Genomic DNA, 27,127 nt, shown 5'->3' on the forward strand with positions numbered 1-27,127 from the left:
GAGTTTATGTTCACATACTATATTATACTGCTCTTGCTAGCCGGGTCTGTTATCTCTCTATGTAAACACTCTGCTAACCCTCAGTCCATTGTGTACATGCATCTGCATATTATCTGATCTGCTCCAGGCATTGTCGACACACTGGATGGGAAAACACCTTTAATCCAAATTGGCAGTTTGCCAATTTTAAACATGCCAGAAAAAAGAAAATCTAATTTGTCACAAAATTCTAAAACAACGACAGCTATGAAGGTAGCCAAGAAGTCAACAGAGTTGTCCTAAAGCGGAGCTGAGGGGATCATCAATGCCAACAACACGCTCATTATATGGTGTCCCAGCGAGCTGCTGAGATACCGGAACAATTACAGGCACAGTGTGAGGAACAAGTTCAGCAGCAGGCCAGATTGACAGCTGCAAAAACGCCGGAGCAGGCAAACCATCAACGGCAGCAATTTGCTGAATATAGACGGATCATCGACCGCAACAACACGCAGATGAAGTCGCAGGCAGAGGCTAGTGTATATATAAAATCTATATTGGGTCTTCCTATTATGTTCTTACATATCGTCACACTGACGGCTCAGACTGCCAGTACAAGTTTTAAGAGAAGATGTTCCACAATGGCTACAGTATTATGGCTTTTTTTTTCTGTTTTAATGGGAGTTCTCATTACCTAGTCACTCAATAGTGAACCCAGTGTCAGAGCTGAACTACTTGGCAGTGGTTTGCTCTCACTGGGTATAAACTAACTAGAAAATGCCAGGCAATTCAATACACATACGTTAAAGCAGTGGTCAGCATGCTTCAGGTGCTCCAGCTGCTGCAGAACCTCCAGCAGCTATCCGATACAAGAGCCACATGATACAGATCAAATACTTAGCAAAACCATCACAAGATACATTAAAAAAACAAACAAAACCAAAACTTTGTCAGACCTTGCTATGCTTCTTTTTACCAGTTACATCCACATAGCAGATGCAGATACACAGACTAGACATAAGATCGAAAATCCCTATTACAAATACTGCAGAGAGAAAGCAGAAATATCTAGATATTAAACCACTGACATAAGGCCGGGGGGGAGGAGGGAGAAGGAGGACGCCCATGGAAAGGTTATCCAATATATACAAGTACATGCCATTGGAATGAGTCTGACTTAATATTGGTTCAGACCCAATTAAAGGCTTTTCGACATCAAACACATCATTCAGGAAATGCTTAGGCTAAGGTCATGTCTTATGAGGTAGCGAAACCTTTTTTTTTTAGTAACAAGTCACCATAGCAATGCTGTTTGCTATTCTCTAGCCAGAAAGAAATATAAATTCTCCTTCTCTTCAGGTCTGGAGCCAAAAGAAACATCCCAGTGCCAATACCTACTCCATCCGCCGCTATGATATCACAAGCAGTTTGTCTCACACATCGCCTGCCTAAGTGTGTCACATGCGGGAGGGAAAGAGAGCCAACTAGTAAGAACTACCAGAGCTACCAAAAGAGGAAACCCTGACGAATAAAAGACACAGTCCTCATCCTTTCCGGCCATGATACCCTTCACCGATTCCTTCAGACGCTGCACCCTTCTCAATCAGCTATACACGTCCCTACACCCCAAACCACCCCAAAATAAAGATCCCAAACAAGTGAAGAAAATAATCATTAGATAGAACTGTCACATATTTTACATAGTATCTGTTTCTTAAGGAATGGACCCCCAGCGATCTTGCGGACGGGGGTAAGGGACTTAATGGCACAGCCCCTGTAAGGTTATTTTCACGCTTGTGTCGTTTTAATCTGTACAACAACAGATCCCATGAGAACCCACAATAATGGGGTACATTAGGTATACCTTCCTTTTGCCATCGCATTGGTTGCAGGACTTTTTAATCTGGGATTTTAGATGGACTCTTTGCCGGGGATGTGACATCTGATGCAGATGTGAATGTAGCTTAACCCCTTCCCGCCGATGGCATTTTTTGATTTTCGTTTTTCGTTTTTGACTCCCCTCCTTCTAAACCCCACAACTTTTTTATTTCTCCGCTCCCAGAGTCATATGAGGTCTTAATTTTTGCGGGACCATTTTTTCTTCATGATGCCACCATTAATTATTCTATATAATGTACTGGGAAGCAGGAAAAAAATTCAGAATGGGGTGGATTTGAAGAAAAAATGCATTTCTGCGACATTCTTACGGGCTTTGGTTTTACAGCGTTCACTGTGCAGCCAAAATGACATGTCCCCTATATTCTGTGTTTCGGTACGGTTCCAGGGATACCAAATTTATATGGTTTTATTTACATTTTGACCCCTAAAAAAAATTCCAAAACGGTGTTAAAAATTTTTTTTTCTAAAAGTCGCCATATTCCGACGGCCGTAACTTTTTTATACATAGGTGTACGGGGATGCATAGGGTGTCTTTTTTTGCAGGGCCGGGTGTACTTTTTAGTTCTACCATTTTCGGGAAATGTTATTGCTTTGATCACTTTTTATTCAAATTTTTATCAGAATTAAAACAGTGAAAAAACGGCAGTTTGGCACTTTTGACTATTTTTCCTGCTACGGCGTTTACCAAACAGGAAAAATATTTTTATAGATTTGTAGAGCGGGCGATTTCGGACGCGGGGATACCTAACATGTATATGTTTCACAGTTTTTAACTACTTTTATATTTGTTCTAGGGAAAGGGGGGTGATTTGAACTTTTAATACTTTTTATATTTTTTTATATTTTTTTTTTACTTTTTTTTTTTTTTTTTTATTTTTTTTTTGCATTTATTAGACCCCCTAGGGGTGTTGAACCCCAGGGGGTCTGATCACTAATGCAATGCATTACAATGCTAATGCATTGCAATGCATTGCAAAAAATCATCATCTCTTTTGCAGGCTGTATACACCAGCCTGCAAAAGAGAGAATTTGCAGACCGGCTAGGAGCCTTTAACAAGGCTCCCGGCTGTCACTGCAACATGAGCCGGCGATCCTTGCCAAAATGGTGGCGCCCATGCGCCGCCGGGAAAATGGCGCCTCCGGCGCCTTTGACAGCAGCGCCGGAGGGGTTAATGCAGTAGACACCCGGCGGCTATGACGGCCGCCCGGCTCCCGGGCGGTCGCCATAGTTACAGACCCGACACGCGCCGTACTATTACGGCGCATGTCGGGAAGGGGTTAAAAGGGGCTCTATCACTGGGAAAAGTCATTTTTAACTAATCACATGCTTGCATAGGCTTAGAAAAGCTATTCCACACCTACCTTTAGTATGTAAATTGACTCAGCGGTTTCTGAATAAGTCCGTTGTTATTCATATGCTAATTAGATTGGTGCACAATGCATTGTGTACCCTCGTTGCTATTGTTTCCTATGGGAGTATATGCACAGGCTGCTGCTGCTGATGACTCAGCTTCCTGTTTGCACACAGATAGGAGATAATAGCAGAGAGACAGTGCTGCTGGGAACTTCCTGTGCTTGCTGGAAGCTCATTAGCATATGATTAAAAACGGACTTATTCAGAAACCACTGAGGCAATTTACATACAAAAGGTAGGTGTGGAATAGACTTTCTAAAGTCTATGCAAGGATGTGATTAGTTAAAAATGACTTTTCCCAATGATAGAGCCCCTTTAAGTGGACTAAGCCTTCTTACATTTGTTATTGATGGCATCTTCTATCCTTGTTGTCAGCGGTACATCACGCCACGTATCCAGGGGCTGCGCTGCCAATACAATGCTAACTGTATGAGGAGGAAATGACTCCGTTATTGATCATTCATTCACATATAGTTTGCATCTGGCCATGTAAAAGACCCTATAAATGAGCGTCCACCAAACTGTTAAACCATTGACTGGTGCCCATTATATCCAGGCATTTTTTCACTATTTAGTTAATGAAGATCCTGAGTATATTTGTTGTGTAGAATGGTTTTAGAGGAGGCAAACACAGCTGATTTAAAAACCACTCAAAACACATTCATAAAGGGATCATCCACTTTCAAACATTGAGACACACAGTTTATTGTTTGTACAATGAAAAGCTGTACAATTTTCTTATCGACTTTCTGTATCAATTCCTAGATCTCTGCTTGCTGTCATTCTGTGTTTGCGTCCATTGGATAAAAATCAGTCCACAGTCATGTGATATACAGTCCATGGTCATGTGACGGATACACAGGTGGACAGCTCGTTACCAGCCAGATGTCTGATTACTGTGCTAGGACTGTAACAAGCTGTGTGTCCATCACATGACCATGGACCGTATATCACATGACCATGGACCGTATATCACATGACCATGGACCGCATATCACATGACCATGGACTGATTTTATCCCCTGGAAGGAAACAAAGAATGACAGCAGGTAAATATCTAGAAAACCATGAGGAATTGCTAAAGAAAGTATATTGAAAAAAATGGCCAACTTTTTATTATACAAACAATAACATATGAAACTAGTCAAGCCCTTTAAAACATAACTAAAAGTTCTATAGTTTGTTCATAAATCCATGAGTCAAGTCAAGACAAAACTTTTAACATACTTTATTAAAAAGACTGTTTCTTTACTTATTTCCCTCCTTCCACCATTTATCCAATTTGTACAACAGAAGTATATGGAGGGGGGGGGGGGGGGAGGCAACAAAGCAGAGAACACTGAACAGTTTTCTTTCACAACACAGCTGGGTTATCATAATCACTATCCAGCCTTTGCCTGGACTCATTTCATTCTCTATACAGCTTCCTTTCTCTGCCTCTATCCTTCTCCTCCTCTCCATAGACGTCATTGTAAATTTATCTTCTTGTGTACGATGGACTAAAATCACTCAGAGAAGAAGTAAAGACAAAGCTAATAGTTACAAGACACATTTCTTTAGCGAAGCCTATTGCCAAGTTTCTTCCCTTCACCTGCACTATTGATTTATGAACAAATAAATAAAAGTTTACTTACGTTTAAGTAAAAACACTGTTCTACTATGATTTATTAAAAAGGGGGAATCTACTTTGAAGTTCCAGCACAGTATATTACAACATTTAAGAGGCTGTAATGGCAGATTTTACACCATAAAGCATTGATTCAGCTAAGTATATTTAAGCAAAGAGAAGCTCAAGTGCACGAAGACAAGAGGCACCTTTGAATGTGCCATAAGTACGAAGAAAGCCAACACACCGCTTTATTATTTTCAGAAGCAAAGAGGTGAAAAATCAAAGATTTCTCAATGGGTATCATTGATCCAGAAGCTCGAGTGTATAAAATGGGCTGCAAAAAACCCCGTCCTGCCGAGAGTAAAATGTGGCATGTGGAGACAAAGCAGCGGGGCAATTCATGTGTTTTTCAGATAGACTGGCATGGAAAATAACTGAACAAGGAAAGGATAGCGCTCGCTGCGTCCACTCCTCCCACCACATACAGGCTACTTTCCTCTGGAAAACTTCTATAAAAGTACTAGAACAAAGAAATCACTTACATACTGGAGTCTGCAGTCACAAGGCCAAAAGTGTCCTAATTACTAAATAATGTATGTTTTAGGTAATAACAGGCAGGCTCTTCAGTGCTCCGAGCTGGCGAACACTGTATTAGTCAGCGGTGACTGTGTGACTCCTTTTGTCAAGTTATCTGTGTACGTATTGCGGCCTGTGCAAAAATGGCAATGTTGAATGTGGTGGACACGGGGCATGGGATGGCGTATTTTGGTCCCAATTCTGACGCGTGAAGTCGGAGCTCAATCAGTCGCGGAATCCGCCTGAAGAAAGGGCAGCTCGCTTCTTTTTTCCATGAGTGGGAACATACCGCTTACGGAAAAAAAGAAGCTAGCGGTCTACATAGACCTCTATTGTGAGGAGGTGGATTCAGTGTCAAAATCCTCCCCCTTTTGCCACGTGTGAACAAGCCCTAAGACCTGCAACACTTGCCATGATATGATAAGGGTGGTGGGGAGGGGTTTTCCCGGTAGGTTTAACATCCAGTCACAAAGTAAGGGGGCGTTCACACTTGCGCCTGTGTTCGCCCGCTGTATTTTCATCCTAATCCCTGATGAATCTGCTCAGGGGACGGCTTGCCGGTGGTCAGTTTTAAAACCCATTCATTTGAATGGGTTTTTAAAGCAAACCGCTGGTGTCTGTATGCAGCCTCTCCACAGTGAAACCATATTTTTGGTGGGAGGTTTTTGCATGGACACAAAATCCTGCATGTCTGACTTTGTGCCTGTGAAACAAAAACAGTTTCACCACGGAGAGACAGTATATGGACACCAGTGTTTTTTTAAAAAAACCTATTCAAATTAATGGGTTTTAAAACTGACCACCAGCAAGCCGTCCCCTACGCAGTTTCTCTGGGAATTAGGACGGAAACCCCTGGGCGGACAGCAGACCCTAGTGTGAACGCATTGTTCTACCACTACTGAAAGACTAGCTAAGCTGCAGACATAAAAGAGGGGGAAGGTTGATGTTCCAGCCAGTTGCCTTATAGTCAGTACCAGACTAATGAGAAGGACGATGGATATGGAAACTGAAGATTTTTTTTATATAGTTCTTGGATTTAATTGTGAGACACAAAAATCGGACCAAGGAAAAGAAGTAGATGAAAATAGAAAGCGTTGGGATATTCTTTTTGCACATTTCCTGGTCGCTTTTTTTTTTTTTTTTTTTTGTTACTGTTATAAGAGGAATGTCTTGCTTGGGCAAATCCTTTTTATGTGACCTAATGTCACCACCGCCTACTTTTGACATCAACGTTAAATAACCAATCGCAGAAGGCACGAGTCATCAGCCATCTGCACTCATCAATGTGGAAGGCACGATGGATCACCACAAGTATGCATCTATCCTTGTGGACCATGTTCACCCCTACATGTGAATTGTTTTTCCTCAGGATGATGGCATCTACCAGCAGGACAATGTGTCATAAAGCTCGCAGTGTACGTGGGTGGTTCAATGAGCACCAGGATGAGTTTACCATACTCCCTTGGCCAGCAAATTCCCTGGACTTGAACCCAGTGGAGAATCTGTGGGACCACCTCAATTGGGTTGTTCACGCCATGAATGCTCAATCGCGTAACCTAGAGCAGCTGGACATAGCACTGGAGTCGGCATGGCTCAACATCCCAGTGATCATCATCACAACATCTCCTCTCTTCCTGCACGTCTCACAGCGGTCCGCTCTGCGAAGGTGGTTATTCGGGATTTTGACAGGTGGTCACATTAATGTGACTGGACTGTGTATTTGCACAATGTAGAATCAATGTGCTGCCTTTAAAGGCATAGACATGGCGAATGCATATGACATGTTTATATAACATGATGTGAACACGGATGTATGTGCTGGGTGAGCTTTATAAATATATTGAGATGAGATGAACACTTTGGGTGGCAGATAAGTCAGAGCCATGAGAGATAAGAAGTTACTGATATCTGTCAGACAGCTCAGAAGAAAGGAAATCCAAAAAAACAAAACAGCCATGCTTGCCAATACAAACTCTAGTTGTTTATGGCCCATCCACAGAATATATGACAGGTGATCGTGACCACAACCCTCCAAATCCAGTATGCAGCTACACATGGAAGGGTTTGGTTTTTTTCTTTTACATTTGTTATTTTTTCCATGAGAATTATTAGTAGATCTCACATTACAACAGCCGGGGAGAGATTACATTCAGCATTGCCCTGTAGTACACAAGGACGATGATCATACACGCAGATAAATCAGCACAAAACGTCTCCATGATTAAAACTGGAGTGATTCATAAGGGCTGGGCCTGTACTCACAAGCCGAATATCAATAAACAAATTCATGTCTGGAAGCGTGCAGAAGACAAATGTGATACGACGGCTAAAGCAATGCAATGATACGCATACAGATAAATACGTTGTACAATGGGCACATAGAAGCGGCGGACAGGCCCCCCTTGGCATCTATAAGGCATTTTGCAGATAGGAACCAAGGCACCAAGGAACCAGTCATATTATACATACAGTCCAATCTGTAGCATCATGTTATAAAGCAGGGGAAGCTGAGCAGATTGATATATAGTGTTGTTGGAAAAGTTTCTGGAGAACTTGTACTTCAGTCCATTAAATCTCTGCTCATTCTGTGCAGAGGAGGAGTCCAGTGGGCGGATCTATTCAGCAATTGACAACTCTCTATACATTGTGGTCAGTCATGAATCTTTAGCCACAAATTGAGAGATTGAGATGTCTACATGTCCATCTCTGTGCATCTTCTCCTGCTCTATAACAATGCGGACTGCATTCTCAACATGATAGGTTGCCTTTAAAAAGGGCCTGGAACAGTCTTGTAGAAATTCTACAGAGAACACAGGGGTTAAAAAAGTTGGCCACTTTACAAATCGCTTTACACAGATTTGTAAAGTGCTACAGAATATGTTGGTGCTATATAAAGAGCCAGTTGAGCATGCTGGCAGCCACAAGAAAAATGGCCGCTTGCGCAGTAAGTAAGTGGCCATTTTCTTGTGGCCTGTGGGAATGCGCAGTCGGTTCTGCCCGAGGCCTAGAAGTTTGACCCCCAGTGCCAGAAGAAAACACGTGAAGAGGATGTTCCTGAAGAAGATAGAAGCGTTGCTGGAGAGTTCTCTCGCAGCATTGGGGACGCCCCCAGTGCTGTGAGAGAAATCATTTGCATACTGACGAAAACTGGGATTTCTACCGAACGGTGGCGCGGAGAAGACATCTAAAGGTAGGAGAAAAATAGTCTTTCTTAAGGCTATTCCAACGTGGCAGGCAGAAAAAATACAATTTTAATGATAGAATCCCTTTAAATCTGACCATGTCAACCAACTCTGGCCTGTGCATCACTCCCATCCATAAATTGGGTGGAGGGTCAGTGTAGCCGCACACCACATCCCACCTCTACCTATGCAGGGCACGGTGTCTTACTATGGAGGAGACTATGGTGGCATGCACTCCCACCTGATGCCAAGTTATGGTTGAGACAGCCGACCAGATGAGACTAGCACTTGCTGAACTGTAGTGGGGTGACATCTGGAATATTAAAAATAGGTCTGAGGCGATAAAAGCAGCATATAGTAAGTGGCATATACGCCTCAACACTTACATTCAACTATGTAATATTAAAGCGTCCAACCCCTCTAATCCTCTGCTGATCATCTCCATCTTTGGCCACCTAACATCTGGAGGTGTTGGACACACAGAGGATTTCTCTACATAATTAGCAGTTTTACATGTGATATATGAGGCAAAAAAGCTGGAATTTTATGTGCACGTTTTCTATAGTTCGGGGTTTTCTAAGGCTTTACTGATGGCTCATCCAGAGCAGCTGTCCCCCTGATAGACAGGCACTGTACGGTATAATACTGCTGTATAGAAATTCTCCCGCTACACGGAGAGATTAAGGGTTTCGTCACTGAAGATGCAACCACAAGAAAATAACTAGCTAAACGTGCTGATTTGCAGCAATACCTGCACCTATACGGGATAGGAAGCCGACGAGGTGTGCTTTACGTGCCGCTCTTGGCTACCTATTTGAAGACGTTGTGAAGATGACAGACAGAACGAGGAGTGGGTGGAAAGCAGGCTAAGGAGGTTTAGCAGTTTTGTGCACCAATGGAGATTTAGAGATTGCCTGGCGTTACCATGACAGCACATCTGTCAGATGAGAAGGCCCGAACAAGACCATAAGGCTGAGTAATCTAACACTGGAGAGGAGCGAGGAGAGAAGGCAAAAACAGGTTGGAGTATGAAGAATGAGGAAGAGTCACCGAGCGCCGTCTTCACAGAAACCTTCTGCTTTCCATTAACACAGCCCATGGGACACAAGGTTTCCCTGCTTATACCGTATTTTCCGGACTATAAGGCGCACATAAAAACCTACAATTTCCTCAGAAATCGTAAGTGCGGCTTATAGTCCGGTGCGGCTTATATATGGATGGAAGCGGCGGCAAAGTCTGCGTGCCGCTTCCATACATACATAAAAGGCACCGTAAGGGTGCATTCACACTACCGAACGCCGGCGTGTATCACAGCAGTACACGCCGGCGTTACAGCAGGGCTGCCGGACACTTCCTATTCATTTCTATGGGAGCCGGCATGCGAGCGCTCCCCATAGAAATGAATGGACAGACACTTCCCATTCATTTCTATGGGAGCCGGCATGCAAGCGCTCCCCATAGAAATGAATGGAAAAAAGCAGTCCATTCATTTCTATGGGGAGCGCTCGCATGCCGGCTCCCATAGAAATGAATAGGAAGTGTCCGGCAGCCCTGCTGTCACGCTGAAACAGAACGTGAAACTTACCGAGCGGTGCAGGGCGGGCGGGCATTCAGGCCTCCTCTTCCTCCGATGTCCTGACCACTTCCTCCGGCACTCGCGAACTAATGGCCTGGGCGCATGCGCAATATCATAATGCTTCTACTACTGCGCATGCGCCCAGGCCATTATCAGCGAGCGGCGGAGGAGGAGGACGGAACATCGGAGGAAGAGGAGGCCTGAATGCCCGCCCACCCTGCACCGCTCAGTAAGTTTCACAACATTACGGTTGGGCTCTATCAGCATGATTTTGCTGATAGAGCCCCTCCTCGCCTGCCGAGCGCTTCCAATAGAAGCGGCTGGCACGCGGCGGGTTAAGCGGCCGCTGGCAAAGTCTGCCTGCCGCCGCTTTCAATAACATATAATGCGCACCGGACTGCGGCTTATAGTCCGGTGCGCCTTATATATGAACCGAGACGGACTATAAGGCGCTCATGGGCAATGCGGCTTATAGTCCAGTGCGCCTTATAGTCCGTAAAATACGGTATGTATCGGGGTTTATACATTGGAGAGATAAGTGCAAGGAGGATCTGGCACTGTCACAGGACTTCACATGAAATGGTGACTAATAAGGGATATTAATACATGCAATTTACAAAAATTGGCAGCAGCTGGCTCAAAATCAGCTTTAAAAATAAGCCAATGAAATAAAAACGTAATACTAACCTCACTCGAGATCACGGGATCCAGAGACGGACTGGGTGGAATTTCCTGTGTCGCCACAGTCGCTAGTAATAGTCTAATGTTTTGTTATGGGACCATGAAGAACATACCCAAGGGGACCCATAGAGGATCGACATGGGAGATGCATTAGATTGGCGAGACGATTAACAGTTCAATTATTTAGTAAATCCACTCAGAGCTGATACCCCCTCCCAAAGTCTATGGGGAAAGCACAGCATTTCTGGAGGTGAAATTGAATTTTACACAATTTAAGGATGAAGTTACAAAAAATCGGAGTCATTTTGAGAATGTAAAGCGTGGTACTTTCCTGCGTTTTCAATGTGTTTTCGCAACTTGTATCCTGAGTGCTAAAGAAGGTTGTTTTCTTCGTTTTCAATAGTGGGTGAATGCAGATTTTTGAGTGCCTGCATTACAGACTTCTCTCGGCAGCTTATCTACCCTACGAAAAATGGATTGGACATTGAAATCCAACATGTCTGACCCTTCTTTGACCAGGAGACCCTCTTACAAAAAGAAAGTTAGCTGGTCCCAAGGAAATTGTCAGGTTTAGGCAGGTCGTACACAGCCGTAATGATTTTACAGTCCGCAAGTAAGTTGCTGATCAGTAACATAGACACCGCAGATATCCGTGAATTGCCGCACTCACCCATAGGGTTCTAGGGGTGAATCCATGCAGTGCCGTGAATTCACAGCCATTACGGACCTGCTCTATAAATTGTGGACCTCGGTTGCGCCGCAGCCACACCATGGATAAAATATCCGGTGGTGTAAGAGGCCGCATTGAATATAATGTGTCCACAATTGAAAGCCTTCAATTGCGGACTTACATTACGGCCGTGTAAGACCAGCCTGAGCCAACTATGCTATAATACGTATGGGGGCCTAAACATGAGGCAGGGACTACCTAGATTATGACTACTTGTGAATTCATTTCAACAAGAAACTAAAAGCCTAAGACGACAATCTCAAAGAGATTTGCTTTTCATCTGGATCTGATCCATAAAGATGTAAACTGCTCAGAACTATCAATAGAATAAAATACAAGGATGGATGAGCGGTCATTATATAGAAACCTGAAATCAGACTAGAAATGGAGATATAATCAAGCTGTCCACATTTTACATCATTGCACCCCAGCGCCAACCTTGCATTTCAAGTGGCTTGGAGGAGAAAATCTCCCTGGGATCTTCTATTTCTTGCCAGGAGTAAACCCAAGCAGATAACAAGTAGGTGCAAAGCCAAAAGCAAATCTCAGCAGGCGCAGGAGACGCACTGCACACAAGGAAGCATGGACACAGAAAATACTTCACATTGAGCCGCCTGACAAGCTGTCATACAGACACCCCGCTGACAAACTCCACTCCTCCACCCTCAGCCTTCAATCCTCACGCCAGACAGTGCGGTGAATAGCAGAAGCCGCACCTCGCCTCTAAGCTTGTACATATAACACAGATATGGATACCTCCTGTGGATAGATCCCCTGCTTCCTGCCAGCTCTATGAGACCACAAAAAAAGGGGGAGCGGGAGGGAAAAGAAAAATGTCCTTGAAATGACATGAAAGGAGCAGTCGTCGCAGGGAGCTGGAACTTCACGCCTGAGGAAAATTAAAATCCTTCTTATGTGCAAATCCTGTAGGGTCTGAAACCAAATCCATTTAGCTCTGTGCTAGTTGCTCCCCTCTTCCCTATATGTTACTTCTTGCACTTGTATTTTGTGCATTTTTCCCTTTCGGGGTTACACAAATTGCAGGTCTTATTTTCATAGAATAATAATAATATATATTGAAGTCAGAACCAATATTTGGAGGAGACAGGGTAAAAGTTACCAACTGGCTTCACAATAAAATAATTATTTTATATAATGATGAATATTGTATTATTAGATGTATAGTTTGTTACATATTTACTTTCAGATTAAATTGATCACTAGTATTTATTTTAGGAATTAGAGGAGCTTTGACTCCTTCTGACAACCCTGGGCAGTCAAAAAGTAGGAGTGGAAGACAGGCTATGGAAAAAAATCAAAGAGTTGGTGGCCTTTCCTACTGACTTCACAGCCCTGCTCTAATGGTCGCCATACACAATGAGCCTAGGGCAAAGCTGACCGCACATAACAGACAGCCACAAGAAAATGGCCGCTTACACAGTATTGTAAGTGGCCGATTTCTTGTGGCTGACAGGCATGCTCAGTCGGCTGCCCGAGGCCTAGAGGTTTGAAGCGGCGCTGGAGAGTTCTCTTGCAGCATTGGGGACGCCCCCAGTGCTGTTTGAGCAGTGGGGCCCGCCCCCAGTGCTGCGAGAGAACTCATTTGCATACTGACGAAACTGGGATTTATACCGAACTGTGGCGCGGAGAAGACATCTAAAGGTAGGAGAAGAATAACCTTAAGACTATTCCTATGTGTTTGGGCCAAAAAATTGAGTTTTAATGATAGGATCCCTTTAACAAGATCCTAAACACAGGAGCCAGAAAGAAATGCAACCATACAGAACAGTCCTGGACTGTAAAAGTACAAATTCTACAAAAACTGGCAGTGCAAAATTTAACACAAAAAGCTGCAAGGAAAAAAAGTTCCTCCCAGAAACCTTCCAAAAACCACAGCATGTGCACAGCAGGAGAAGACTGTACACACAAAACTCCAGACTCCTCAGAATGGTGCATCGCCGGGAGCAGGAGGCCAAGGGAAGAAAAATCAATTAGCTGGTAGGACATCGCCAATTGTCGGATGTTAAAAGGTTCATTCCAGCTAAGTGTTCAATAAAAAAAGCCCGCCATCTCTCATCCGAATCACACACTTTAATGTGCAATTACCCTATAGCCTTCCATTCAAGACAAAGTTATTGACGTGAAATTATCTTACATTGGGGGATTTTAAAAGGAGCGGCAATTGCCATTTTATGGCCATCTTCAGCACTCGGCTGTTACATCTACAGAAGCCGTACAACTCCCAGACATGGAAGCGACACAAAGCAGAACGCATGCTATTCCGGTCTGCATACAACTTACAAAGCAACGCTTCTTAGAAAGAGTCATCGGCGTCTTCTGGTCCTTGCTATAATATCAGTGACCAAATATTGGTGGACTCCAAATACAACCCAACTTGTGCACTCTATGAAGTGTTTATCTGTAGCTACAAGCCACAGTTGGCTGAAAAAATACTCAATAAAAACAGCATTAAAACAATGCAATACTTAATAGAAACTGCCACACTAACAGATGTTATACATCTCGAATATTTTCTATACCCAGTTCAGCAGGGTGACAGTATTTTCCAATGTGGGCAAAGCAAAATCTGCATCTCATATTTATCCATTACTCTGCCTCCAAGTTGTAGGATGCAACACTACTGTACTTCTATAAGCCTAGAATTTCAGGCAGGGGGGCTTTTTTTATAGGTTTTTGTACGAACTGGTAAAAATATTATGTACAAATAGAACCTATGTGCCCTGTGCAACCTTCTGGAACACACAGCTTAAGAAGAATCTTTCACCAAGTCCAATTCCTTATATCAATAGCTGTTGCTTCACTGATTCCGTTGCAGTTGGACAAGCTTCTCTAGCGCCATCATTCCAGACTGCCAGGAGGACGGTGTCAGGAAGGGGGTGCGATTCTGAGCTATCCCATTCATTTCAATGGGAGTAGGGAAAGATTTTTTTCCTCTACGGCTGGTCTTACACGGCCGTGATGTAAGTCCGCAAATGGTCCGCAATTGAGGGTTTTCAATTGCGGACACATTATATTCAATGCGGCCTCTTACACCACCGTATAGTTTATCCGTGGTGTGGCCGGGCCGCAACCGAGGTCCGCAATTTATAGAGCAGGTCCGTAATGGCTGTGAATTGTGGCACTGCCCGGACTTGCCCATAGAAGTCTATGGGCGAGTGCGGCAGTTTACGGGCATCTGCGGTGTCTATGTTGCTGATCCGCAACTTGCGGACCGTAAAATCATTACGGCCGTGTAAGACCAGCCCAAGTGCTAGTGGCATCAGTTAAAAGTATATGATACAAAGTCTTACAGGCGAAAACCTCTGATGGGCACTGCAAAATACTGAAAGAAATCCATATGAATATTCCATGACTAGCGAAAGCCCAGCATGAGTTTAATGGCAACCCAATGGCTGCTTTTAAACGTAGAAAGGCTTGGGGAAGAAAATCCAAACTAAAATGGGTGTAATATCGGCCACAATCATTTTACTATCGTTGCGGGCCTGTTATTCGTGGTCTTTGACTTTTAGAACATAGCAAGTACGTGCGAGATAGCTGGATCACCAATGGATCACAATGATCGCAACCAACATTAGTAAAATGTGCCTCATTGTGAGACTAATCTACACCCCCATCATAAACTATATAGCAAAAAAAAAATAATCACCCATGTTTCCCCTACCGGAATACAGAGCAGAACACCAATAAAACTCCATAACAGGATAATGCCAAATAAAGAGATTATTATAATAGGATTGCGGTCACATGATGTGCTGGTTATGGATGGGTCCCCTTCTGTGACAGGTGAGTAATTCGGCTCAGTATCCACAAGATTAGAATTTAGCTGAACTGATAGAATAACTTGTGTGTCTGTCTGGCACGTCCATTCCAGCTCTTCCTTCATTGACTAAGCCTTGTTCTTTAGCCAGTGGGAACAGAGTTGAGCATGTACTGCAGGGGTCCTCAAACTGCGGCCCGAGGGCCACATGCAGCCCGCCAAGCACTTCTGTCTGGCCCCCGCCGACAACGCCGGCAGGCGTGCATTTATAATGAAGCTTCTGGGGAGCTCGGGCCAGGCCATGGAGCGCACTTCACTTTATCTATTGGAGGGCACCGCTCCCGATGTCTATGCGACCTGCTCTGCATCCGGCCCACTGTTTAAAAAGTTTGAGGACCCCTGAATTGTACTGTATACTCATTTCTATGGGTTTTCTGAAAACAGCAAAATTTAGCGTGAGGTTATTTCCAGAACACCCATAGAAGTGAATGCAGAGAACTGTGTAAGCACGGCCAAGGGACACTGGCGGTAAGACTCCATTTCTTGTGATGGGCGAGTGTTCCAGAGGTAGTACTTGTATCCAAGAACATGCATTTGAGTTGAGACACCCCTTTAAATAGCAGAATTGTATTCAGCCTAAAACATGAACAATACAGCAGTACGGGTGCAGAAACAAACAAACAAGGAACAATATTTAGGCATAGTTATGGTTCCCATTAAAGTCATGACATCAATTTCATACACTTCAAAGGCTTCTAAGAACAAGACGTCCAGATATTTAATCAAAAGAGGAATGCGCAAATAAAGACAATTTTAGGGCAATAGGCAACCAAATATAAACAAAACAAACAAACAAAAAAAACCACACAAAAAAAAACAAAAAAAAAAACGGGATAAGTCAGTGATTTGTAACCAGTGACTCTCCAGCTTTTGCCAGTCTATAACTAGATTTTGGGAGCTGTAGTTACAAAATAACTGGAGAGCCACAAGTTAAAGATCAGTTATACAGGGTAAGGGCAGGTTCACATTTGCGCCCGGTCTCCGTTTTGCAGGTCTCCATTTCCTGCCCGAGAAACAGGACAGGAGACGGAAACCGGCAGTCACTTTTCAAACCCATTCATCTGAATGGTTTGGAAAGTGTCCAGCCGTGAGCGCCGGTGAGCATTTTGTGGTCTCCGCGGCGAAACCGTTTGTTTTTTTTTTGTTTTTTTTTAAATGGACACAAAGTCGGACATGCAGGACTTTGTGTCCGGTTAAAAAATAAATAAATAAACGGTTTTGCAGCTGAGCGCACAAAACGCTCACCGACGCTCACGGCCGGAGACTGTCTGCCAGGTTTCACAGTCTTCTGCTGAACCTGAAAAAAGAGATCGGGCGCTAGTGTGAACCCGCCCTGACACATCTAAACTCTGTTTGTAACTTAAAACAATAACATTCTTAAACGAATAATGGAAAAGGGACAAATATCCGCTTACCTCAACATCCGATACTTTCATCCGTGTTCCTTCTTTGCCGACAAATATATCATCAATATCAACCAAAAGATATCGGTCGAGTGTTAGGCAAAGTCGCTTGCCAGTTAAGTAGGCAATCGCATCAACAAAAATGAGTTTGTGAAGCCAGAAGTTAAGATTATTTCCAAACAGTACCCTCTGGATACCATCGTGAAGACCCAAGTCCTGCACCACAGTAGCGTGAAGTGCTTTGTGTGTAGCGAGATGGGGAATGGATTCGGCAGACTTGGTGCTAGCCAGCAGTACCGGTTCATAGGTGCTGTGGTTAGACTGAAATACTGTCCAGTCATCTCCAGGAAGAGGCCCCTGCTCCACCTCATTCGCTCGGGTCACATAAAGAAGTGGAGCATTAGGATTAATATGGTAGTCTCTCAGTCCCAGATTGGAATGTAGGAAGAGTGGGAAGCCTTTTAGTTGTGCGCTTAATAAGCTGTTTTCATTGGCTTTAAAGAAACCAATGATCCCAACCCCATACTCCACGCAGTACTTGTCCAGCAGCTCCCTGTTCCAAGCATCGAGATTCACGTATTTTAAGATATTCTCATAAATGATCAGAGCGTAACGACCCCGATCTTTGTCGGTCAGTGTTGGCATATCCCCCTTTCCGGGAGCAATTTCTGTTCTGTACCTAAATCTGCCAGATTCTAATATAGCCACAATCTCCTGTCCAAGTTGAGAGTATATGCTCTCTACAAACACCAGCACCACTGGCTCCGTGCGAGAGGTATCCACAGATTTGGCTATCCGCCAGCTTGCTTGGGGTTGTACCACAATCCTCTGCTGACTGCTGCAGTCACTAAAAGGGGGAGGAGGAGGCTCCTTGATTTTAGGGCTATTGGTCACATAGTAAGCCAAGAAACACATGGAAGCTAAGCTGAAAGCAATTAACAGTAGGATCAATCGGTGGAGTTCCAGTTGTCGCATGTGCCGAACCAATTTCCACAGATGAATCATGGTGAGGCGAAGAACCCCACCTGCCCGCCCCATTCACCTAAACTGCTTGATGACTGGCCTACGACTACACAGCGACAAGACGTAGCGTCCCTCGGGGGAGCAGCAGCAACAGCACAGTAGAAGGCAGTAAAAGTAGGCGAGGTGAGATCGCCTCCAGCCTGCCATTTATGTCAGGTTACCATGGCCTCCAATTCCCATTGCTTCTCTGCACTCCGATCCGGGCTGCTTAACAGATTGCCACCACAAGATTACATCCCAATCGCTTCTCACATCTCTCCTTCCTCTTGAGCTGGCGTGGAGCAGCTTCTTGAAGAAAGACTCCCTCCCCGAGTCTAATCCAACCGTTTAATCTTCGCCGTCAGGCTGTGTCCTGAAATTGGGCAAAAACAAAACATTGTCAAAAAGGCTGTCTTACTGGAAAACGAGAACACTTCATTAACTCCTCGTCTGCAGCGATCTGGCAATTCTGTGAAGAGTTGGTCAGCAGATGGCTACAGACTGGTTACAAGACTCACCGATCGTTATAGACAGATTCATTTAAATATTTCTAAAAAATGATAGTCATACATGGAAAACTCAATGAACCATGATATCAATTAGCACCAATTTATAGAATTTAATACATTACTTTTGGAAGACAAATATTGTACTGGATATCACTGCTTTAAGCGTATTACTAATCCTTAAGGGTCTGACTCTTAGGAACCTCCCAAACCTCTTCCAAGTCAGCTCTTTATATAATTTTAACAGCTGCTGCTCCACTGACTAGCACAGATGGAATTTTTTCTCTAGCCCCCACCATTCCTGAGTAATAAGTGATAATTAGATTTAGGTTCTGTACAAAGTGTGTGATTCTCAGCTCTGACATAGCCCATCACTGATTGGCGCTCTGAAACACGCCCCCTTTCCTGCCCGACACCGCCCAGCTGACAGTACAGAAGCTGAATAATACATCATACCTAAACTAACTGCACTGATGGCTCGGGAATGGCGAGTGCTATAGAAAAAATTCCAACTGTGCCAGAAAAAGTGGCACGGCGGCTGTTAACACATGCTACGAACTGGAGTTGGTGAAAGGTCCTCTTTAAGGTGGTCATATACATTAGACTGAACAACTATTCAGTGAATGATTGGTGAACAATATCACCGATACAGCCATAGACATGTTAGCTAACAATGGCCAATAAAGTGGTTAATACAGGTCATACATGCTCAATACCACCAAGCAAAATCTCCTATGGAAAAATGAATCGCCAACTTGTACATATCAGCCACAAAGGTTGAACGCTGCTTAAATCGCTCAAGACAACTGCTACTCATGAGTCGGCTGTAGGTCATTGTTCAGAATGTTGCCCAGTATTACAAACTTTAACTAAAAGCAACGCCATATCTTTCCACAGGTTGTATATGGTATTGCAGCTCATTCACTTCAAAAAGAGCTGCAATAGCAGATGCAACCCAAGGACAAGTGTGGTGTTGTTTCAGTAAGGGCTTGTTCACACGGGGCAAGAGGGGGCGGATTTTGGCGCTGAATCCACATCATAATCTGCCCCCCTCACAATAGAGGTCTATGTAGACCGCTAGCTTACTTTTTTCCGTGAGCGGTATGTTCCCGCTCACGGAAAAAAGAAGCGAGCTGCCCTTTCTTCAGGTGGATTCTGCGACTGATTCATCCCCGGCAGTACCCTCCGTGCTAAGCCCATTTATTTGAGCCTACTCCGGAAGGGGAAGCCGTGACTGTTGTGGCAGGCGCATTTTGGCCCTATTTTGACGTGGCTTCCCGTGTCAAAATCATGACCAAAATACGCCATCCTGATCCCCGTGTGAACTAGCCCTAAGAAATCAGCCATGTTTATCTAATAATGGAGAACCCCAATAAATTTCACTTGATGAATAATGGTTTTAGATGAAACTGCCAACTTTACAATGAAGAATCCATGCTTTTAGGCTTTTTGATCACACTGCAGTATTTTGAAAGACATAGGAGGCAGTGTCCTCCCTCAAAGTCTTCTCCAAAAACTGTCCAGCAACTGCCTCCCATTGTATTCAATAGTGATGGATGTGTCTCTTGTTTGTGCATTATATATCCTAAGGGCTAGTTCACACGGGGCAAGAGGGGGCGGATTTTGGCACGGAACCCACATCAAAATTCGTCCCCTCACAATCTATGTAGGTTTATGTAGACTTCTAGCGATCTTTTATCTGCTAGTGGTTTGTTCCCGCTTGCAGAAAGAAGACTCAAGCTGCCCTTTCTTGAGGCGTTTCCAGCGCGGCGCGTCTGCGTCAAGACAATCCCTCCGGATTAGGCCCATTCATTTGGGCCTGCTCCGGAGCGGGAAGCCGAGACTGTAGGAAGCTGCGGCAGGCACATTTTGGTCCTGATTCTGATGCGCATTCTCGCGTCAAAAATCAGGACCAAAATACACAGTCACTAGCCCATGTGAACTAGGCGTAAATGCTCTCTCTGTGGGTGCAGTCAAGGCAGAGGGGGAGAATAACGCATTTACAAAGAAAAAAATGTATGGAAAAAAAAAAAAGCATTTGTCAACATGGCCGTCACGCAGGTGCCCCACGCTTCCTCTCACAGCCCCAGTATTTGGACGGCTACAATTCATCTTGGACAAAAACTGAAAATATTTCCTGAAAGAGACAATCAGAACATGTGGCAGCTGAATCATAGTGAAAAACACTCAACATCTGGCTAAAAGCTGCGCTAACCCTGGACACGGTGGAAAGTATTGAATACAAACACAAATTCTATTTTCCAGCCAATATGTTCTGACTTCCAGCAGCCGAGGGAAATATGTGCTCAGCAGTATTGTTGGAATGGATTTCCCACACTGCTCGGGAACGGTGATGTCAGCGCCGGGGGGTGGGCACCAGCTCGGGTGTAGGGAGGCGACCGTGCTGTAATACACAGGGAAAGAATAATGAAAACTAATGAAAAATAAAGAGGACAAAAGATGTGCAGAAAAAGGACACCCATGCACAGGGTAATATTGTCTGGCTGGATAGAATAAACCTACATGGTGGGAGCATATCTGTAGTCAATGGGATACGAGAGTCCATATTTGCTTACTAGGATGAGCCAATCCTTTCACTTAAAGGAATCTATCACATTGAGCATGTAGTATGATCTGCAAGTATGTACTGGTGGTGACTGGTCCTTGTAGACTGGGCTCTAGAGTTTGTAGGCCAAACCTGCAGCCCAACTCAGACTCCTTCGAATGGCACAAATTTCCTCCTAGAAATATAGCCCTATACCTACTATATACTGTATTGCCCTTAGATAGGATGAAGCAGGCAGAGACTGTATCAATCACGGCCCTAGCAAGACAACGTTCTAGAAGGATACCAGGCCGTGAGCAAATCAAGTCTGCCGAGCAAAACGGAGAATATCACATCATTTTAATTACAGTCTATAATATTAAAAAGTGGCAAATAATATAGGATGGAATGTGTTTTTTCCTCCCTTCTGGAAACTGTTCAGACGCTGAGCACAACCAGGATCAATTGTTTTTTTGCTAATCTCTGTTTACAGTGTCGGAAAAAAATATCTGGGCTGAAAAGTAGGGAGTTGCTTTTTCTAATGAAACGCTTTCAGGAGCTTGACTTGGCAGGTTACAATTAAGGCTTGCGTTGCCCACGCAGAGTGCAGGCAGCGCACCTGAAAAATATCAGCCGCAAAAATCGTCTCAAGCTGGGCTAATGCATTTCAGAGCCAGCCTGTTAAAGCAGATTTATGGCCGGCGAAACTCACAAAATGATCATGGTAAATGTTCGGGCACAATGCCATCATGACTGGCAAGTCTAAGACAGCATCTTTGCTTCACTATGGAGACAATATTGCTGGTTTTTGTTATAGAGTAGACAATAAACTTACAAGTTTCTGAGTAGCACAATGTCAGATCACTCACCTCTAGGTTAGGCTGGTCTTACATGACAGTAAGTTTGGTCTGCAATTGTGCGTTCTCAATTGCGGACACATTGTATTCGGTGTGGCCTCTTACACCACTGGATATTTTATCCGTGGTGTGTCGTGCCATGGCCGGGGTCTGCAATGAATACCGAAGGTCTGCAAAGTCACTGACATCACGGCACGGCACATACTGTCTCATAGAACTCTATGGGCGCGTGCGGCTGGACACGGACGTCTGTGGAATGACTTTTTAGAGTGAAATTTTGTGTTGCTGATCAGCAAATTGTGGACCGCAAAAACCACTATGGTCGTGTAAGACCAGTCTTAGTCTCTTGCTTCATGCCAGTGATGTAAATATACTGTAAAAGTTATGCTAGGTTCACACTAGCGTTCGACTCTCCATCGTTTGGGTCCACATGGGGACCTGAAAGATGGAGAGCCTGTCTGCCTAAAAAGCGGTGACCTGCGGACACCAGAAACTATAATGGGATGAACCGGATTTCTGCTGGTTTTAGGCAAACTGGCGGAGAGAAAGGTCCTTGCAGGACTACTGATTTGTGAAGGGTTGCAGGCCTTCCTAAATCAGGTGAACCCTCCAAATGTCCATGTACTGAAATCCAAATTTCAGGCATCATGTACATCAGAAAACCAGACGTAATGATGATGATGAACCTTGTGGTGCAGATGGCCCCATCACCAGCACAACCTTACAACGCCTACTTTTCACAAAGTGGTGAGGACAGCAGAAAGATCCCAGTGGTGAACTGCTGTTCAAAATGTTGCAAATCCAAATTCTCAAACTTGATTTTTACACAAACCATTCGTAATTGTACCGTAAATCTGCCGTAATAACTATTGCAGAATGCAATAAAATGGACTTATGAGACTTGAAAGTGTGTGATGTGATACCAGGCGGCCAGGAGCTCCGCATCGGGCATCTACCGTAAAGAGACAAACTGCAAAACTGGTGTAAAACCAGACAGATCTTCACCAAGCATTTACCTTCTGGTATGAACAACTGCAATATACTACATCAATGTCCAGTAATCCCTGACTATTGGATATTCCCATGTCTACCATATGCATTCAGCTAGTGACAGCATTTGGTGGCAGTACTATTAGACAGAGCTATTAACAACAAGTGCTTCTAGGAGCGCTCATTGTCGGTAAGTGCCCTGAACATGGGGATGTGTAATTGGGCCCTAAGCCTGTATTTGTACTGACTAGTCAGGCGGGATATTTGTCTGACAGCTTTCTAAAGTGTACGGCTTCACACTGACACATTACAGATGGGTCTCTATGACAGCGTGAATTCAAGCAGGTGATTTTGAGTTCTGTATAAGAACAATTGCTACAAGACTTCTGACCTCGGACTTGACTATATTTGTTTATACTGCCGAGTGTGTATGAAATATATGGAACAAGTAGTGCACGTACATGTTCATGTGGTGCAGCACAGTGGCTAGCACTGCAATCCTGCCAAGGACAACATCTGCAAGGAGTTTGTATGTTCTATCTGTGTTTGCGCGGGTTTCTTCCCACACTTCAAAGACATACTGATAGGGGGAAAAATCCTATCCTACTAATATTATAAATGTGATGTGTTTGGATGTTTGTTCCTCAATCACGGCCAAACCGCTGAACAGATTTGGTTGAGATTTCACACATACCTAGCTGGTCACCTGGAAGGGCTACTTCATATGCCGCTAAATGCCTTTAAATACCGACCGCTACCGGCGAACATATGCTCCGGCTACGCTGCAGGACCTGAGATGACGTCATCCCAGGTCCTTCAGCTGGGCTACGATAGGTTCACAGCATTCTGTGGGCGGGCTGATAGACAATGTGCGAGCTGGAGAAAATGGCGGCTACTCACCGCTCTGGAGCGACGCTGACATGCGGACTGGCTGTGCGGGGCACGAAAAGTCGATCGATCGGGTGTACACAGTCTGCATTCCGGAGAAAATGGTGCATACCCACAGCTCCAGAGTGACGAGGACACGCGGCCTGACTCGGTGGGGCAGACCAGGTGGATCAGCTGTGTGAGTAACCCTGGGGACTGTAGTGTTTGGTGCCGGGGACTGCGGAAGAGGGGTTTGGGGGCCATGGGGGGCGCGGAAGAGGGGTTTGGGGGTGCACATGGGAGGAGGGGATGCGCTATTGGGGTTTGGGTGGGCCGGGGACACGCAGGATGAGGCCACAAAAGAGGTCTTGGGGGGGTGCTTCACAGGGGCCAGCATCACCGGGGGTGACACAGGAAAAGGATTGGGAAGGGGGTAAAGGGAGGCGCCCGGGAGGTTGGTGCGCATGCATATCCAGACATGTACCACGGCTGAGACGCGTGCGCAAGCGGATTGTCCCCAACAACAACCCGCGGACAAAGTCGCAGGCAAATGCTAGTAAAGAATAAAAAAAATACATGTTCACGTGGTCCTGAGATCTGCATACATGGATTCCACACGGTAAACAAATCCAGCGAATGGCAGAAGCGGTCTATTAGAAGTCTATAATGAGCCAACGTCCCCTTTAAGTCACATAAACATTATCGTATTGGAGCCATAATGAAGCATTAATGCTTAAATAGGTGCTTTTGTTAGTGATGTTTTCTCCGTAAAAGCAGTCGTGCTGCCTACACGTCAAATGAAATTAGCAAGGTGGTGGATGTGGCACGCTGAGCACCCATCGCCTGTTTACAATCAAAGGATTTAAAAGCTTCTCGCAAAGAGGGTTTGGCCCTGACGGAAAAAGAACATCGCTAAAGTGCCAGGCTTTACACCTTATACTCGGATTTATTAGAATAATAATCCTAGAAATGGCATAGTCCTTCCTCTATATAACAAGCAGGGACACTGCTTACACTGAGTTACATTCATTACAAGGAATCATCTTCCCTGGTCCTCCTGTTTTCAGCAGAGGTAGATTCATTCTCTGTTTCTTTTGCAGGGTTCCTCAACACCATAATTGACATGTGGGGTCCCCATGTGGACCCAAACAACGGAAAGTCAAATGCCAGTGTGAACATGGCATAAGTCTAGTCATCGTGATGCAAAGTGTTATACAGAGAACTTTAATAGGCATATAGATCAGATAAAATATATAAAATGTTGCTACTATGAACACACAAGAATCTGGATGAGACACAAGTCTTACAAGCAAAACCAGAACTGCAGACTATACTAAAAAACACTATGTACTCTGTGTGCTGTAAAATCTAATACTCAAACACAAACCGTTACCTAACACGACTGCACGTCCTGCTCTCAAGTACCCAAATAATAGAATTAAATGTCTGCTTTCTGGCTTTAGACTATCACACTGCAGAAGAGACAATGGGATTAAAACACTTGGGGAGATTTATCAGGAGGGTCATTTTAAGAGTCCATTTTATTGGAGTCTCTGTTGCCAAATTTATCAGACGTCGTCCGGTCGATCAACTGTATAAATCTCTAACACGTCTAACACCTCTGGCCTGAGCTGTTACACCAATAAGGGTTGTGGAACTGAATATGTATCTACAAATGAAGCCTGTGCTTACTGCTGCAGAGAGTCACAAGGAAGACGCGAGGGTTACAAGGGCCTGTAATGGTATGTAAGTTGCTAGGGCACTACTGGACAACCAGATCCCCAAAGACTGTGCATGAAGACACTTTGCACAAGCCGATATATCAATCTGACCAGGGAATAGAAGGATCACACTCTGGTTTGACAAGGGAGCAGTGGGTCAATATAGATGTTAGGTTTCAGCTGAAGAGGACTCAGTAAGGTGACAATAATAGAACTGCAAACTGAAGCATATAAAACACCACAACCAGCATGAAATACCTATAGGTTTACCCATGACCTATTTGTTGAACCCATATTTCATGAAATAGGAAATGTTACAGGACTATGTAGATATCTCAGGCGTTACCCTTCATTTACATCTGCATTTGTATTCCATTCGGGAGAGTTCGTGAACGGACTACCAAATGCATTTGCAAGCGCTGTGCAGTGACAAGGACTCCATAGACTATAATAGGGTCCGTGTGCTTGCCGCGCATTGCCCGCACGAATCATGCGGACAGGAAAGTAGATTGTGAAGTAATTTCCTCTCCGCATGTTTCCTGCGGGGATCTGGCGGCAAGCACACGGACCCCATTATAGTCTATGGGGTCTGTGTGCTTTCACTGGCACTCCGCTTGAAAATGTGTTCGATATTCCTTTCGGGGATCCCCATGCGGACTCCCCCCAAACGGAATACAAACCTAGATGTGAACGAGGGGTAACACATATGATAGTTTTAGGTTAGCTGTCAGTCTAACACTTTTTCGGAGCACAGCCCCTCCTGAATACATGTGCATGCTCGGCTTAGTCAATCTAGCATGTGATTCAATGGGAATGGGGAAGTTGAAATGCAACACCTGCCATCGAGGAGAGGGCGGTAGGTCCTTGTACACATAAGATCAGCTTTAGCCAACATTAATGTTTCTAGCAGGGCTGGAGTCATGGTGTCACAATTTGATGTGTAGACCAAATGCCAAGAGCAAGGGTCAGATTTGGGTGGAGTCAAAAAATGTTACAGACTTCAATATAAAATGATAGATTTTAGAGATATTATGCAATGAATCAATATCACGATTAATTAGATGCTTATTTATTTTCTCAGGAATTCGTTCACTAGTTTTTGGTAACTTCAAAGAGGTTTGCAGCTTCTGAGCGTGGTTGTCAGTCAATATGTGGAGTCGCTGGTTTGGCCTACTGACGCCACAGCCCTGGTTTATAGATGACGATCAGATATTTTCTCATGGCCCTATATACGTGATGCGTGTTATCATGGGTCTGTGCTGGAGGATGTGAGCCCAGGGGGAAAAATTCAGAATAATAACAAAATGTATGAATCCATCACGCATCCCTTGTAAATTGTGCCACAATAGGCGGCTGATTTCATAGGATTATGGTATGGAATATGTGTTGCAGTCTGCAGGTTATATTTCAGGATCGACATGACGCACGCACTACCGTCTTCCCATTCCCCAGCAACATGGTAACTACTGAACGTACGTATGGTCTGGTCTGAGTGCTGCGCCATCCTACAATACAAGCAAACTAGACTTTTCAACAGTCTCTCCAGAACATAAGCTGTTAAGATGGCAGAGAACTTATTCCTGCACCTGCAGTGCCCAGATAAGAGGCAGGGCGGGGACAACATGGCAGAAGCAGCTAGGGAGCTAAAGTTCTTTGAATCAGGGCACTGTTTCCACAACAATAGCTCCATTCAGTGCTCCTTCGATGCTTCCAAACAAGCCCAGTTTTGTTACATGGCAAAGTTTGTGAAGA

The 27,127-nt window shown here is 44.4% G+C and overlaps 1 protein-coding gene across 1 annotated transcript in view; it reads right to left on the minus strand.

Moving 5' to 3' along the window:
• NDST2 (N-deacetylase and N-sulfotransferase 2) overlaps nt 1–27,127 on the minus strand; it is a 114,354-nt gene that overhangs the window by 41,337 nt on the left and 45,890 nt on the right. The window contains exon 2 of the mRNA XM_075258048.1: nt 16,900–18,262. Within this exon, the coding sequence (XP_075114149.1) occupies nt 16,900–17,925 (1,026 nt within the window). The 5' untranslated portion in view covers nt 17,926–18,262. The remainder of the gene's footprint in view (nt 1–16,899; nt 18,263–27,127) is intronic.

The sequence above is a fragment of the Leptodactylus fuscus genome, chromosome 10, assembly GCF_031893055.1.
Source record: "Leptodactylus fuscus isolate aLepFus1 chromosome 10, aLepFus1.hap2, whole genome shotgun sequence".
In the NCBI taxonomy this organism is placed as follows: domain Eukaryota; kingdom Metazoa; phylum Chordata; class Amphibia; order Anura; family Leptodactylidae; genus Leptodactylus; species Leptodactylus fuscus.